The sequence below is a fragment of the Malurus melanocephalus genome, unplaced genomic scaffold (assembly GCF_030028575.1).
Source record: "Malurus melanocephalus ecotype Western Australia unplaced genomic scaffold, MMel_1.1 scaffold_72, whole genome shotgun sequence".
Classification (NCBI taxonomy): Eukaryota; Metazoa; Chordata; class Aves; order Passeriformes; family Maluridae; genus Malurus; species Malurus melanocephalus.
The window spans coordinates 2,447,213-2,463,729 of NW_026623304.1; the positions used below are offsets into that span (position 1 = coordinate 2,447,213).

Below are 16,517 nucleotides of genomic sequence, written 5' to 3' on the forward strand. Positions count from 1 at the left end.
TGGGTAAGAATGGAGGGCATGAGTGATGAACCTGAATTGGCAGTAAAAAGCTATCTACTTTAATAACATTCCAATGTCAATTACTGGCAAAAACCATGCTGTGGCTTCTCCTGAGAAAAGGTTCACAGAGGGTAAAAGTGCYTTTTGGTCCTTGCTTAAGCAGTTAATTGCCCAGGAAAAAGTCTTTGCAATGTGAGTGCCTGGTGTAGTGACTGAAGCCTTTTCCTGTTCTGTCTCCCTAGTCTTTTTTTGAAGTTCTCTGTTTCCGTATAATTCTCCATGCCTCACTTTCCCAGACCCAGATCCCTATAGACCCTTCTGGACTCCAGAGTGTTACCTGAGCAGAAGGTGCTGCATAGCTCTCTGCTGGTTGCCTYAGGACTGACTTTCAGGTTGATGCTCCTGCTGAAGCCCCTTGCCAGTTTAGACCCTTCTCCTCTGTCCAGACAGTGATTTTCATGAAACTAATTCTTTTTCTTACACCAGTTAATATTGACCACTGTAAAAAGAAGTTATTAGAAGGACAGGCAGCTTCCAGCATGTGCRTTTGAATATGTACATTTTATGGGCTGCATATGGAATGCATATGTACATTTTATGGGCGGATAAAAGCAAGTCAAAGAGTTGTCCTGTTCTGACCATGCTAAACCCAAATTGATGATTCTGCCCAAAACACCTGCCAAAATGTACAAATAATTTATTGAGTAATTGGCATAATGTCAGAGGGAGAACGATTCAAAGAGTGGCAGCTGTGGGTTGTTTCTAATATTGCTGGGTATATTTACAATGAAACATTATGTGTTTATATGTTGTTGATATCAGTGAATAAAACTACAGCCTTATTTAGCACAGATTGATCCTGGGATTTGTTGATTTCCATGGTGGCAGCAATTATTTGATTTATGTGATTATTTTTCTCTATTCATTTGACCAACAAACGATMAAAATCTGCCTGCCTCATGCAGTTGCTGCTGAGATGACTCAAAAATGACCCTTTCATTGCATTTGTACTGTATGCTCCTAATGCCACWGTCATGAATCTTATTCCTCAGGACAGCAATCTGTAATATTGTTGTAAATACTTAGCTGTGTGAGKTTTCATTAATGCCAGGAGCCTTCAATAAGCAACAGTTGCAATTTGGGCTGTGCTGATCTAATGATTCTTGCACTCTGTCTAATGCACATTCTGTTTAATCTGTGTCCAGTGATGGCACTGACATGAATCACATCCCACCAATGTCCCTGTGTGCACAGAGGCAATAGCAGCCTCAAAATACACAGAAATATTAGAAGTATTTGATAAGCAATGCACTTAAATATCTCCCCTTAGAGGTCAAAAGGACATGTTAGCATTTTGCATGGTAGGTAGGGAAGAAAAACATAACAAAGAGTTAACAAATGCCTTTGATAATTTCAAAAGTTAATAAAACAACTTCCCCAAGTAAAACCTTATATTAATTGTTTTGCAGAATCATTTGTTAGTAATGCTATGGGATTTTCATAATGCTATAAGTTGTATTTGTTTAACCATAGAGGTTGGTTTGTTGGTTTTTTTTGATAAATACTGATAGTCRCCAAAAAAACCATTAAAGGAATTATGAAAAAAAATAGTCCCAGCCCTTCCAAAGCAGATGTTTTGGACAGACTGAAATTCTGTTTGTGTACCCATGCAGAACCGGCAGCATTTTAAGTCATGTATACCATGAAAGTGATAAATGTGATTGTTCTGAAAAGGGATGAAGGAATTAAAAATAGCAAAGTTATAAMGTATGCTTTCTTTCTTAACTAAATTTGGTAGTTTTTTTGTGTGTGTAGCACAACTCTATGCCAGCTGAATCATGAGCATACCAACTAGAGGTGATGTTGTGGCAGTATATTTCAGTGAAAGCGGAAGGGCAGAAATAATCTCTCTAATCCATTTTGTCCTATTCTAGGTTCTTAGAGTTAATTCTCACTAGACTATGAGAAAGGCAGCGTGTTACTCCCATGAGACAAATACTTGAAATAAATGTGTTTATATCCTTGTTTAAGGAGTAGGATTTTCTAAGTTGCAGTCATTTCTGAAAAACATGAACATGAGTTTGCAAGCAATTTAATTAGAGACTYTATGTCTCATCTCCATTTTCAGCTAGTAAAGATAAGAAAAGCACAACTTAAATAGATTTAAACCTGCTTATTCTTGGTGATCAAGTGTTTTAAAGCTGATGGGTCAAAAACTGGTGTGTATAAAACCACTAAGYAGTTTCACACCAAGGGGGTCTATTTAATTCCCTTCAGTTTAGTAAGTGAGAGCACTAATTGAGAATTCCACTACCATTATCTGTCATGTCTGCTCAGATAAGAATGCTAAAGTACTGTGAATCAATGGTGTGCAAGTTGGATCTTTGAAACCAAGTGTGTAGCTCTTCTTTGCAATAATCTTGCAGTTCAGTATTGTACTGAATACTCCTCACTGTTTTGGGCTCTGAGAAGGTAACAGCCTAGTAATTCCCRTCTAAAGTGAGTGTGTTGAATTTTAATGGTGTGAGGAAGTCTRCTTTTCCAGGACATGAAATTTGGACTACCTGTTTATGCAGCACTCCTTAACTCTGCATGTGGCTTCACATGACAGTGAAAAATAAATCACTTATTAACGATTTTTCTTCAAATATTAGTGGGATGATCCAGTCAATAATGCTAATGTGGATTTTTTTGTGTTTTGCTGCTGTAAGGCTCAGTGTCCTAGTGTCACCATTTCTGAGTAATCGACTGGAATAATGCTGTCCCCTCATCTTGTCGGTTGGGCGTTTTACTTTTTGGGACAGGATTCTGTATGACTAGGTGCCCTAGCAGTCGGTGTAGCAGTGATAATCCAAGAATATATGGGGTGGAAAGAGATACCCTTCTTTGGTAAATGACCTACAATAACACATAGTAGTATCTTCTTGGACATCTGGATGCAGCCATAACACAAATTAAAACTAACAACGCTTATTAAAAGTTCAAGATTATTTGTAGAAATAATTTCTACATGAGCTCCCATGCTTGATGTGTCAGCCTTTTGAAGGGTTATGACTGCACAGCTGCTTGTTTTTTTCTTTCTTTCCTTCCAATAACTTTCTCAGGTCTTGGTTTTTGTTTTTGTTGTTGGGCGTAAAGATTGGCATCCCTTGTTATGGCCATATTATTCACAGAGTGTGACTATATAAATTGTTTATTYTATTGCATTATTCAAAGCACACATGGCTGTGTCTGGGCCATATGTGATTTGTGGTTTGTTGTTTTTTTTTAGAAATGTGATCACTAGAAAAAGTTTCCTCTATATTTTTAGTGATGYGTTTACATAGACTTACCTAAAAGTAGCCATGGGAAACATAATCAGTAAGGAACTGACAACCTACTATTCAGATTTACTCAATGACTGAATAATAGAAATAAGCAATATACAGATATTGCTTTAAAATGTAAATTATAAATTGTAATAGCAATTTAGCATTCTGTTGATGCAACAGATAAAACAGTAAATAATTAATCAAAATACATGTGTTTAAAAATTGTCCTGATTCAAGAAATGCAATGGGGGGGGTTTTCTTTTCATGTGGAATAAACAGTTATCTCCCATGGTTTAATGGTATATTTTAAAGCATCTTCCCAGGATGCTTTTGAAAAAGAGCTTAATATTTTGCAAAGTCCTTGTTCTGAAATTCTGGGATGGTCTCACATACCTGTAAACATTTCTTTTTAATTTTGCAGCGTGTATACAAGTGGTTATGGCAATGTTTACAGTACTGCATGGTCCAGTCAAATAAATGAGTCAGGAGATACCATGTGAAGACTGTTTTCCTGTCTCTGACATTTGTCAGYTCATTGGACTATGAGATTCACATTTCATGTGTTTTCTCTTTCTGATTACGTAGCCTGTGCTGTCAAAGTTTGGAGTCACCTTTTACTGGTAAGGTCATACAGCACTCAGATAAAGGGAAAAGTTCTGTGGTGCAGAACTTGGGGATGGAAAGTTTGAGGACAACACTTGGGATTATAAGGATCTCAAAACTTAAAAATAAAACAGTAATAAACCTCTCCAGTTAGGATCTAGTAAACTTTTGCAGTACTGTAAGGTTAGCTGGCATGTCCACAGCAGRACTTGTAACTCTGTCAGAGATTCTGAAGATTGCTAAATATTGTTCCTCTTCAAACAGCTACTATGAAGTGATTGCATTTTTAGAAATTGTCTTTTTTTCATTAAATGTGTTCAGACTTGGCAGTAACTAATTACTGAGGTATTGCAAACTGCTTGGGGACAGGCTTGTCTTAGCCTTTCTTTATTCATACTTGGATWTCATGTTCTGATAGAAATTAGTGTGCTCTCTTTTCATTCCAGATGCTATATTTACTGTGTGCATAGAGCATTGCCTTGTGTTTTACAGAAGTCTCATAATGTAATAACTGAAAAGGTATTTTGGTTTGTCTGGGATGTGAAAGCTATGAAATGTTCTCTGAAATTCCATGTTGCTTTGGTGCTTGTTGTTTGCAGTGATTTGACAGAACTATAACCTCAGTGAAACTGGCATTTGTGCWTAGTTGGGTGCATTCCCACTGAGTTTACTGATGTTTTTTTCCTGATCAATGCAATGGTCTCTCCCCCTGGTATGGTCTCACTTGTTTGTCATTGTGATTCCAGAGTAAAGCCTCTAAATTTGCTGTGGCTGTTTAGCACCTCAGTTCTCAGTACATTTACGTGTGGATAGCTGAACCAAGCTGTAGCTGTTGTCTCATGCTGTGCTCAAGAGACAGCTGGGCTTTTTGCTGGGCTTCACAAAGTGTTTTCAAGTGTGATGTGACTCAGCTGTACCACAGCTGATCACGAGAGCTATGCTGTATATGATAGGTTTTCTTCCCAAACTGAGACTTAAACCAATAGGGATTCAATTTCTATGGAAATAGCTGTCATAAAGTCAATTCTGTAGCTCATTGTAGTCTGTAAATTAGGTGGAATAGATGGTGGAAAGCAGGTTTTTTTCTACTTGTTATCTCTTTGCTCTCTGCCTAACTGCTGCTCTTGATTAAGTTTAATCCCAAAGCACATCAGAATTAAAAGACTTTGCATTTTTATAAGTCTTCTGAAGAACAGCTTTTTCTCCCCAGTTCTGTGGTGAACATAAGTTGTTATTCACAGTGGGATAAATGCCTGAAGCAAGGGAAACAATCACGTGTAAGCTGTAAATCTGACTGCAGTGTTGGTGACAATTGTGGGCTSTTCTGGATGTATGCTGAGAGAAAACGTAAGAACACCACATTGGTCTTCATAAGGTTTTAGAAAAATCTGTACAGATTATAGGAGAGCGAGGTAAAAAGTTAACTTACGAGATTTTTTTTTAAATCTAAGTAACAATAAAAGTGAAACATCCATTAAGAAAAAAAAATCTTTAATATGCTATCAGTTAGACAAAACATATTTCTTAGGGATGAAAGCCACAGCTGTACTGGAGATTAGAGTTTTGATTCCTCCAAAATAGTTGGAGCAGTAAGTTTTGCTCCTTGATTCAATTTGACCATTCAAAGTAATTTTCAGGCATTTTCTTTTTGGAATTTGCAATTAAACAAAGTGCCACAAGTGGTCACCATGCTGTCACTGGTAGAGAATGTCATAGGCAAATAGTCACAAAAAGTAACTTTGAATAACCTCACAGTCAAAGCTATGAAAATTGTTTTAAAACTYTTCTGCTTTAAGAAGGAAGGAAGGAGAAGGAACCATTTAGAAAGCCAGCGTCATGTGTCAAGATATATTAGCCTATACTGACTCCCTAAATATGAGTAGTCTGGTACTAAATTACTCTTTTTCTATTTGTCTTTCAGTGTTAAAGACTAAGTCCTTTTCTCACTATTTTGTCCTACATTTCACTTTTCTATTTGATCTGTAATATTTTTATTTGCATGTTAACAGCTGATGTCTGTTATCTAATTTCAGCACCTTTTGGTGACTTTTTACAAACATAGTAATAATAAAATAGTAAGTATTCAAACCATGACTCTCTTGTACCAGAGATAGTTTAAGATATAAAGTACTTCTGAGCTTATTCCCATGTGAAGAAATATAGGAACAGGATCTTTATTAGTTATGGCCTAATTATTTTCATTATGGTTGGTAAAATACCTCAGTCAGTAATTTAATCAACTGCAGTGATTGAGCAAATGTCCTCCCATGTGTTTTTTCTCTTTCTCCCCGCTCAACACACACACACACACACACACACCTGTGTGTTAGACAGAGGGCTACAATGAATGTTGCTGGCAGTGTGGCTGTTAAAATAGCCAACAGCTCTTCCTGCCTTTTTGCTAATTAGAATGAGCCCAGGGAATAAAAGTTTTTCATGCTCTGATCTGTGTCACCTGTAAATGTACTTTCATGCTGCTTATTTTAATAAGAGGCAGTAGCAAGACACAGAATGGTAAGAAAARATGTTCATTTATGCTCTCTCTTAAAAGTCACCTCGAAGTACTTTGGCTGATCCTAAAAATATTTATTAAATAAATTGTTTGGTCCCTTCTTAATCTGTAGAGGGGCAAAGGTACCTGTTTCATTTATCCTATAAAGAAAAAARATAAGGAAGGATCTATTTGCAGCTGGTTTACTACATAATGTCTTAGAGAAGATGGAGCTGAATCCTCTTAGACAGAGTAAGGGTTGAAAGAAGGAGGTTGGGACAACTGATCCTCCTGTGATTCTATGAAATATTCCAAAAGGAGAATGGGGATATTGAGGAAGAACCTTACACTGTGTTTTGACTTTCTCAAAATCCTTACATAGGCTTGTGGAAAAGCTTCTGTAAGCTTTGTTTGTGGCTCTGGAGAAGTGAATAGGGTGCAGCATTTACAGTTAGGGGTGTGGAGACGGTTACATATGGAAAAAGTCAGCAATCATTCAATTTCACTATTGTCTTAATGAATATTTGGATTTATTCTGAGGGGTTTTTTTACTGCTTTTAAAAAATACGTATTTGTATATCTATAGAGAAAGAGCACAAATGTTAGATTTGATCAGATAAGCAGTTTAATGCASGTATTGGTCCAATCACTGTTACTTGAACAAACAGTATCTGTATTTGGAACTAGAAAATTCATGGAGCTTTGGACCAGTAAAATAAGGCTAAATAGGATAGCAGATATRTAATAATGTCCATTTTTTAAACATGTACAAGTGCTATGGACAGTGGACTAGTAAATTCAGACCTCGAGAGGACAAAGCATTTCTGTCAGAACTGGGATTACCTTTCCTATGAATTCAGTTTTATTTAACTTGATTGTTACATGAACGAATTCGGTCTCAAGTGTTTCTTATAAGTGAAGAGATCAGTATGAATTCTGTTTTTCCCCACTTCCATTTGAAGAGTAGAAATACTGGAGATAAGGATCACTTAGGTGCTGACTTCTTTCTGCTGTTTACTTAATGTAGTGATGTGCATACCTTGCCTTGAATCAARTAATATGAGAACGTGAGAGTCAATTAATTTGAAATTAAATTTAAACAAATTCTGTTTTATTGTGATACATACCTATCAGTAGCATTCAAATATATTTTGTAGATCTTGAGAAATTTGAGTTCAAGGTAAGTATTTTTATGGATATAGGTGAAAAATGAAACTTAATCAGTAAGCAGGAAAACATAAGTCAGTGCAATAAAGAACTTTGCATTTGCCTTCCCCTCCTATGTGCCTTTTCCTGCCTTACCTCACGAATTTACAGTTGTTATCGAATACCTTCTCCTGGAAACTAAAATAGTATGCTTAAGAGCTCGATGAGGAACAACATTTCTGCTTAGTGATCAGTTTTAAATGATATATCAGAATCTGGGGATTTTGTGTCAAAGCAGCTAGATATCTTTTCTCAAGCCTGTTCAGAGATTCCATGCCACACTTCATTGAGGGACAGGGATGGGAAAAGCAGAAACCAGTACAATACTCAAGAAATGCTGAGGATTTGCTAATACGTTTCTATCAGGGAAGGGGGGGAAGTCATCTAAGTGTTATGATCTTTGCATATTCCTTAATGTTAAAAAAAAAAAAAAAGGTAAATCGTTTCTTTGCTGTTGAAATGGTTCTGGTGTTTGCAGGAGTCTGCAGCTCTTTGGTGTTCTGTAGCTGTATCTGCTGTACTCTGTGCCTGCTTCAGTGAGATCTCTCTTGTGGGCCCAGCCGTACTACAGAGTTGGACTGTCTGAGTCCACCCTATGTTGAAGAGAAAGATAAATTTATAAAAGGATATAACAGGAAGGAAATCAACCTCCCAGTGTGAATAGTGCCATAATAAATCTATTTCTTAACACCTGTCCATGTATGAGTTTTGAATTTACCTGGATATTTGTAGCTGAAAATCTCAGTGAGGAAAAGACATGATGACTCACCTATGCAATGTTATTTTGCTTTACAGGAAAAGGCTCAGTGCTTTCAGAAGGCTCTTGCTTCTCAAGCAGATAAATCCACGCAGACAGAACTCGTARGCCATGATGTAAGTAGTTGTATCAAGTATTTTTCATCATCTTTATGGGTGTTCAGACTTCCGTCAGATGGTTTGCCTCTGTTGCTGTTGTGTTCATGCATGGATTTGGTGATTCTAAAATACCTTCAGAAACACGAGAAGATAATTACAACTACCTGCTGGCCCACCAATGCCCTGTTAATTTTAGGCTTTACAAAGAGCTGAGAAATTGCATAAATGAATGTGGACAGTACATATTAGCGTATTGTAATTTTTTTCTGTATTTATTTGCACTCTTACTGACAGTTGAATGAGGTTATTATGTTTATAATTGTCATATCCTGCCCAAACAAGATTTGAAATTTGAAAGATAATGGATTTTGCCAAGTGATGTTAAAATTCTGTTTCCCGAAGAGCATCTGTCAGGATTTCTCCTAGAACATGTATTGATAGCGTGTATTCTCATGCAAGAACATAGTCAAGGAAGATTCCTTAACTGTAAGAATACTTTCTTCTAACTGGARGTATTCTGTCTATGAGACACTGCTTGAATATGTGTTAGAGATTCCCTTGTTTACATGAGCCTTTTGAATAACCTTTGATTAAGAATGCTACTATTTTGAACATTTAGCATGGTTGTATTCTGTGATTTGGGCAAAGTCTAACCATAATTCTTACCAAAAACTGTTCTGCAAAGTATGACTGTGGTTGTGCATTGGTATGGATCAACATGCTGATTCAAATCTGTGGAAAGAGCTCTGGAATTAAAGCAGACTTYGACACATTCCTTTCAACATRTTTTGTACCAAYGGAGCTTTAAAGTTTTGTCTTCTGMATTTTTGGATAGTTCTCTGAAGATGGAAACATATAAATTTCATGTTCTAATCTGAAAAGTTTTTTCTGCACTGTTTTCATTTTTGTGGGTTGTTGAATATGAGCCCTTACATTCTACTGGGTCTGTGAAGTAATGTTTGGTGGAATTTACTGAAAACCTGATGTGTGTATATATTACTGGTGAAAAATTCAAAAATATTCAAAAATTCAAAAATTCACACAATATTCAAAAATATTTAGAAACATTTTTGTATGTTGCAGTACTATATCCACTTCTCCAACTAATTAATCTTAACAATATCTTCTTATATCTTAGATGTTAAATAAAGCCTTCCACTGAAAAGGGCAACAGGAACAATGTAAATTTTAGGGATTTTTTGTGTTGTTTTGTTTATTTTTGGGTTATGTGGTTGCTTGTTTTATTTTAAGTAGATGTGAATTAATGCATTTGGTTTTTTTTTCTCCCAAATCAAATGCATGGTACTCATGCTGCAGGGATTCATTCTGTTGGCAGATAATATTTTTTTTCCCTTTTCCAGTCTGTGTTCCCTTGGAGTTTGGAGGGGAGTTAAAAATAGCATTAGAACCTCCTTCCCCACACAGGTACAGTTTTCTGCCTGAGATTTGTGTATTAAATGTCACAATAACAACAATAAGTGAAATAAATCCTTTTCTTTAGCAGAATTCTCTTCAATTAGTGGAACATATTTTTCAGACTTCCCTGGTAAAATGCCTACCTTGTCACGGTTGCAAGAATATATTATCTCATACAGGCCGTTGCAATGCAAGAACAAAAGGAAATGTTGAATATTTTTCCATGAAGCAACACTTCACCTGTATTTATCTGGTACAGAGTACTTGTGAAAATTCTGTTGCRAGGGATTGATTGCAGAGAAATTTGAATTAATATACAGGAATAAGACAAGCTTGCTATMATCACCATGAGGGGAACCCAGTGAAGAGGGATGTGCAAATAAATAATGTTAACACTTTTTGTAATATTGTTAAAACTTTTTGCTCTTTTATTTATCAGATTGTGCAGCTTTTCTGTCAAGGATAGCGATTAATGATTKTTTCAGCTGTGTTTTGTTGAATCCCAGTGGCAATTACATTTATATTCTTTGCTTTTGCATGAGACTTTAAAGAGCAAGTTGTTACTGCAGCAAGTAGTATCTGTACATCATTTTATTCAGGATGTCAGTAAGTGGGTATAACTGCAAGAATATTGTGCTAATATGAAATGCGATTAAACAGAAAAACATAGATCAGAGAATAAAAGATGTATTTTTCACCCCATTAGTCACACATTCTGAGAATAGTGTACATTGAATACTTAAGATCTGGTTTAAGAGGTAAGAGGAAAATTTAAGTTTGTTTCATCATTGCAGGTTTGCTGCTTTAATTAAAAAAAAAGAAATCAAACAAAGAAAAAAAAAACCCCTCACATTTTTATTTTTCCTTAATTCAAATTTAAAAGCTAACAGTAGTGTTTTCAAAGTCCTACCCGGAATTTGTGTGGCATAATTTCGTAAATTTAATTCAAATATTGATATACATAGTGTAATGATATTACTGAGTGTAATAATTCAGAAATGCTTAATACAGTGCCTCTATGAGTGGTTTGRTTTATATTCTTATATGTTCTTTTGTTTCTCTGTGTAATCTAAAAGGTACCTATTTTGCAGTTGAAAAAACAGATTAGCCCCCAAACTAAAACAAGACTTGGGTTTTTTGTCTTCTGAAGATTATCTCCAGTAGTTAAGAGACCACTCTTTAGCCTTGGAGWTCATTTAGATGTGTCATTAAAAGTAAATGGAAGTTCTGACTTTGACTTAGATGAGGAATTAATCCTTTTGTCCTTAGGGTGTACAGTAATAAAAAAAACCTGGAGGCGAATCTATATTTAGGAAGGAATGGGTGAAGAAGGGAGAAATGCGGTGGTTCACAGGGACAAAATGTTCTTTTTTCTTCTGTAGACTGCTCTGACAAAGCTTAAACAGTATTGAGTGAGTGTTTTGGGTAAGTGTTTGAGTGGTTATCAGAATGAAAGTTGTTCCAATGTATTTTATGTTAGAGGCTGTAACGTAATTACAGTCAGAATTGACTGTCAAGATGATCAGTAAAGTTTGGATCATGCAATCTCCTGCAATACTTATAAATTGTTGGATACTACTTCCAATAGATTTCTCTGGGTTTTTTTTCCCATTTGGCACACAGAGATTTTTTCAGCTGAAATTGCTTTGGAGTACTGTTTCAGCAAGCAAGTAGAAGATAAAATCTGTATCAGCCTCTCATAAAGATAAGATAATGTTTYTCATAAAGAACTGTTTGAACTGGAAAGCAAACTGCTTAATGTCTTTTTAATGTTAAAACAGTCTAATACAAAACTTAATTACGGAATTAAAACATAAAGTTCCAAGTAATTTTTGATAAGGATGAAAGAGGGTCTTCCATGATGAGAAATGCYACAGTGTCCTTAAGTGATTAACATGACCACTCTACTACTTGAGCAAATTGAAAGTTAAATACCAATACAAGTACTATATGTGTTCCAGGGAAGACACTAGAAAATACTCAGGGTTTCTTGAAATGCTAATTACTTTCCAGTGCAGCATGTCAAGGGATCTTCATCTTGCGTTAGTCCTAAATTTATTCTGTTCTCCAATATGATGAGAATCRTTTAAAACATGCTCAGAGTCTTGCAGAAAGCCATGTGTGCAACGGATTGATGTTGAGGCTGCTAAATAATAAATTATTAATGTGTCTTCWGTAATCAATGCCACTTTAAACTCCTTCACCTTCCTGTGCTTACAAAGTCTTCTTTTGTTGAGAGACCAAGGAATATTTATTTCATGTGGATCAGGTTGCTGAAATGGACTGGAAGAGGAAGAGATGCAGTGAGCTAGCTCTGGGACTGATTACAAGATCGTATTTAACGGTGCAAATCTAATAATGGCTGCTAGCGAAATAGGTAGTCCAAAGTATCTTTCWGGCATCACACAAGCACTCTGCAGCATTTGTCACTGCTGATTAGTTTTCATTAAAATGTGTCTCAAAACAGAATTAAACAATCACAGGACAATTCTTATTTCTGTCACCAAGGGAAGTACAACTCAGCACCACTTTGTCATTCTTTATCAGCCTTTGAATTAAAAGAGTACTTAATTTTATTCTCCACCAAGAAGAAATTCCTAAAAGCTGACATGATTTCTGCAATGTCTATTCTGTGTTTGCCTTCTGCTGATATTATAGGTTTCATATCTGAGAACTGCTATTCTGTTTGTTCTCTGTCTTTCATACTGAAAGTAAAGCTGATCTAAACAGGTTTTGAAGTGGTCCTAAACTCATTCCCCATTTAATGAGCAATCCTTCCAGTGTAGTGGTCCTTACATTTTGTATGATGCTTCTGAAGTCTCAGACAACAMACCTTTGTAGTGCTGCTCTCAATCTGYTGCAGTTTGGTTTGCACAGTTACAGACAAAAAATACCTTTCTTTGGTGACCACCAGCATAGTGTTTGTAATGGTACTGTGTGATGGATAAGAAGCAGACTGTTACACGTGTACAATCATGAAATATTAAAACCCATAGAGACACAATTTTTAGTGTATTTGTTTTGTAGTCTGCTGTGAATTACCTTGGACAGCATATCTCCCTTAGCCTCTCAAAACCTGTGAATTATCTTCTGCAGAGCCTCTGTGTTTCATTAGGAGAGAGTGGAGGACTCRGAGGTGGATGCTCTAAGTGTTCCTGTGCTGTGCTCCTTTTCCTCCCCAGCAGCCAGCCAGCTCTATGGGTTGTGGATACTGTAAAGGGACTGTTGCATTGTGTCCTCTACTTCAGGAAGGCAGGGGAATAGAATACTGAAGTACTTGAACTTCTTGAACTTTCCAGTCTAATCTAAATATGTTCCTGCCCACAGTATTGTGTAGCTTTTACAGCATGAAGTGAGTTGTGTTTTGCCACCTAAACTGGAAAAATCCATCCTGCTTCTGCCTCYCCTCCTCACCTTGGAGACTGATGCTCATCTGCTATTGTATTTTTTTACTAGGTTATTTTTCTCCATTTRTTTCTTATTTTGTCTCTGACTTTGTTTTCTAATATATACAGTGAAATAATACAGACTTGGGCATAATAAACCTTTCCTTACTGGATTTTTTTWTTAWWWAAAAAWYMAACCAGCCTTTAACCATTTCAGTATTTGCTTTSATTGTATGTCTGTGTATCTATTCATATCTGGATAACCAAGTTGTCCTTGACATGCTGCATCTTTTTGTTCAACTTCCTCTAGCATTCATTTTCCCTTCTCATGTTTAATTTTCCTCTTTTACAATAGAATTTCAAAATACCTTTTCAAAATTTACATGGTTTAGGGTGGCCTGTGTGTGCAAATTCTCAGATTTTGATGTCAAGCTATGATGATACTTTTTTTTGGTTTTAATGATTGCCATCCACCAACCCTTACCAAACTCATTGCTTCATCATCAAACCCCTACATACCTGGTTGTTTGAATTACATTTAAACCACCAGGTGATGAACTGGAATTAATTATTATAGCTACTCAGAAAAGGGAAAAACAGTTCAAAAAACAGTTCAACTTACTGGTGCCAAATTTACCAGAGTACAAATGTTTGTGCTGAGGGTTTGGTGTTTGTGGTGCTCCACAAAAAGTGCTAAGAGGTTTTCACATAAACAAACTGCAGAAGTGAATGGATTCTGGGACAAAGACTGAGGTATGCCATAAGAAAAAGACACTTTAATTCTGTGGCTGGTTATCAACAGGSTATTCTGCATTTACCTTTGCCAACTCTACAAGTAAAGAATAATAAAGTTTGCATTCTGTAGTGATGCTTAATTGGTATGAATGRTCTTCAGTTTTGATTTGTGGCATGCAAATTGGCTTCTGGATGCTTGTATAGATAAGCTCTCTGCTGTTTACATATTTATAGTAACATGATGATGATATTATAACTGAGTATCCTCATAGACCCAAAATTAAAATAATACAAGTAGTCTCTGGATCTTTAAAAAAACACTTTTTTTTCTTGTAATATAAGCTTCAGTAACAGTGCTATGTTTTTCTTGCATTTTAAGTTTTACATCTGTCTACTTTCTCCACATTATTTTGTCATAACCTTCTTCTGTCTTTGTGTCTGCAGTTATGCAGCTGCTATCTTGCTTTGAAAGTGCAATAAAATATGAGGTACTTTGAAGTATTGACAAAATTTACTAWTTTTTTCTTAGATGTCTTGTGGTGGGGGAGGTGAATAGGGGGAGAAGAAAAKAAAGGTGCTTAGTTATTCCTAACTATTCATCCTAGAAGTTTTGCTGGGTTAAGACAGAACTTTTCCCACTTTTTCTGCTTTAGCTCCAGCACTCTCTCCTCCTTTGAGCTCTCCAGGTTTACTTTTTCACTTATGTATATCCATCTAGACTTTTGGTTTTATTTCTTACTTAAGTTTAATTATTGTGCTGTACTTAGTAGTATGACTTACCAAAATTTATTTGCAGTAGTGTATTTTCACTTATTGTGAAAATCTTGTTGCATTATTTCTATTGTAAAAATGCTACCAAGCAGTTCATGACTGCTCTCAGTAGGAACTATACAAGCAGCTATCCCTAGAATTAATAGCATATTCTTACTACATCCACTCTCACCTGTTTACAATAAGGATAGGAAGAAGTACAACACTGACAAACGGGATATTTGAATAGGTTTATTTGATTGAAATAAAAAAGCCTTCCACCAGATTATACCTTGCTGACTCTGTTCTTGCATTATATTGAATACTAGCAATATCTTGTTTGTAAGGACAGAAAATAGCAGCACTAAACCTTATGGATATTGTTCAGATGAGTTAATTGGGAATTTAATAAAATATCCTCAATAATAATCAAAAATTCTAAAAACTAAGGAATAGGCCTTGAGTATATTTTCTTTAATAGGAGAAAAATTTGATTTCACCTAAAAGAAAAGATCAACCAAAAAAAAAGATAAATATGGCATGGTTAACCACTGCATTATAAGCAATGAGTATGGGTTTTGCTGCATTACTGTACTTAGAGTGACTGCTTTTTATTACAGGATGATCTATTTACACCATTTTATAATAATGTGGAAATGTTTGAATGTTTTGTGCATGTTGCATGTAGATTTCCTCAGTTAGCATAGACTGGCTCATTCCAGTGCCCTTTTTCCAGTGAAAACATGGCATCTGTTGTACATCAGGGTTTTCTGACTAGAACGGCGTCATGCACAAGCTGACGARTTGTATTTCTGGTTTTGTCTGCATTGTCACTTAATTCATTGTTGTGTTGATCATTAGTGTGAAAGAAGCTTTATTATTATGTTCTGCCTGCATGACTGCATACAGCAGAAACAGTTCATTTTTTGTTTACTTTGTGTTGCCATCAAACCATGCATCACTAAGATTTCATTTCATTTCTTTTTTCTTTTCTTTCTTTTTTTTTTTTTTTTTTTTTTTTTTTTTTTTTGTTTTAAAGGCCCTGTGGAACTCTCCATGTTCTGAAGGCTTAGTTTACAAACCTATCAGCATCTCATTGGTTCCATCATTATTAAATTAAAAAGCAACATCTGGACATTCTGCACTTATGGATTTAATTAAACACTGCTGTATATGAAATGAGCTGCAAGTTACCATTGGTGGCAAAATTCTACTACTTAAGATAAYATTTGTAATATGAACAGTCAAGCATCACTTTTTTTGGCAGTATCTTCATTATTAAATGTATCTATGAATAAATTATTAGTAAGCTATGACAAAGTTATTATCTGAAATAAAAATTATTCTTACCATTTTGTGCACTTAGTCATCCATTGGTGATTCACTGCAAGTAAGAAAATCTTTCAGTCATGCTTGTCTCTTGAGATTGAAAAAAATGKCTCCAGATCTGGAAACCTGAGGAAACTGTTATTTTTTAAAACCTGTATTTTTCCTTTTCCAGTAACACTACTATTGCACTGACTGTGAATACAGGGTCAGGACCTTTCAACATGTGGTCTATCTGATAAATGTTCACAATGATGTACATAATTCTTACGTGGGATTCAAGAAACGTTTCTGTAGGGTATTGGATGAGCTTTTACCAGGCTAGAATTTGCCCAGCTTTATTCCAGGAAATAGAAGATCTGATCCTAGAAACATACACTGTGATTTTTTAACCCATTAGAATCATAGCTTTACTTTCTATGTAATCTCCCTGCAGCT

General features: G+C 35.6%; 1 protein-coding gene across 4 annotated transcripts in view; it reads left to right on the plus strand.

The window, feature by feature from the left end:
- Positions 1 to 16,517, plus strand: part of CCSER1 (coiled-coil serine rich protein 1) — a 604,924-nt gene that overhangs the window by 366,854 nt on the left and 221,553 nt on the right. For 3 of the 4 annotated variants that reach the window (XM_057366851.1, XM_057366852.1, XM_057366854.1), the window contains one exon: positions 8,407 to 8,484. In XM_057366851.1, coding sequence (XP_057222834.1) covers positions 8,407 to 8,484 — 78 coding nt within the window. Of the gene's footprint in view, positions 1 to 8,406; positions 8,485 to 15,792; positions 16,209 to 16,517 lie in introns of those variants that run through there. The other variant, XM_057366853.1, reaches the window with a different exon arrangement.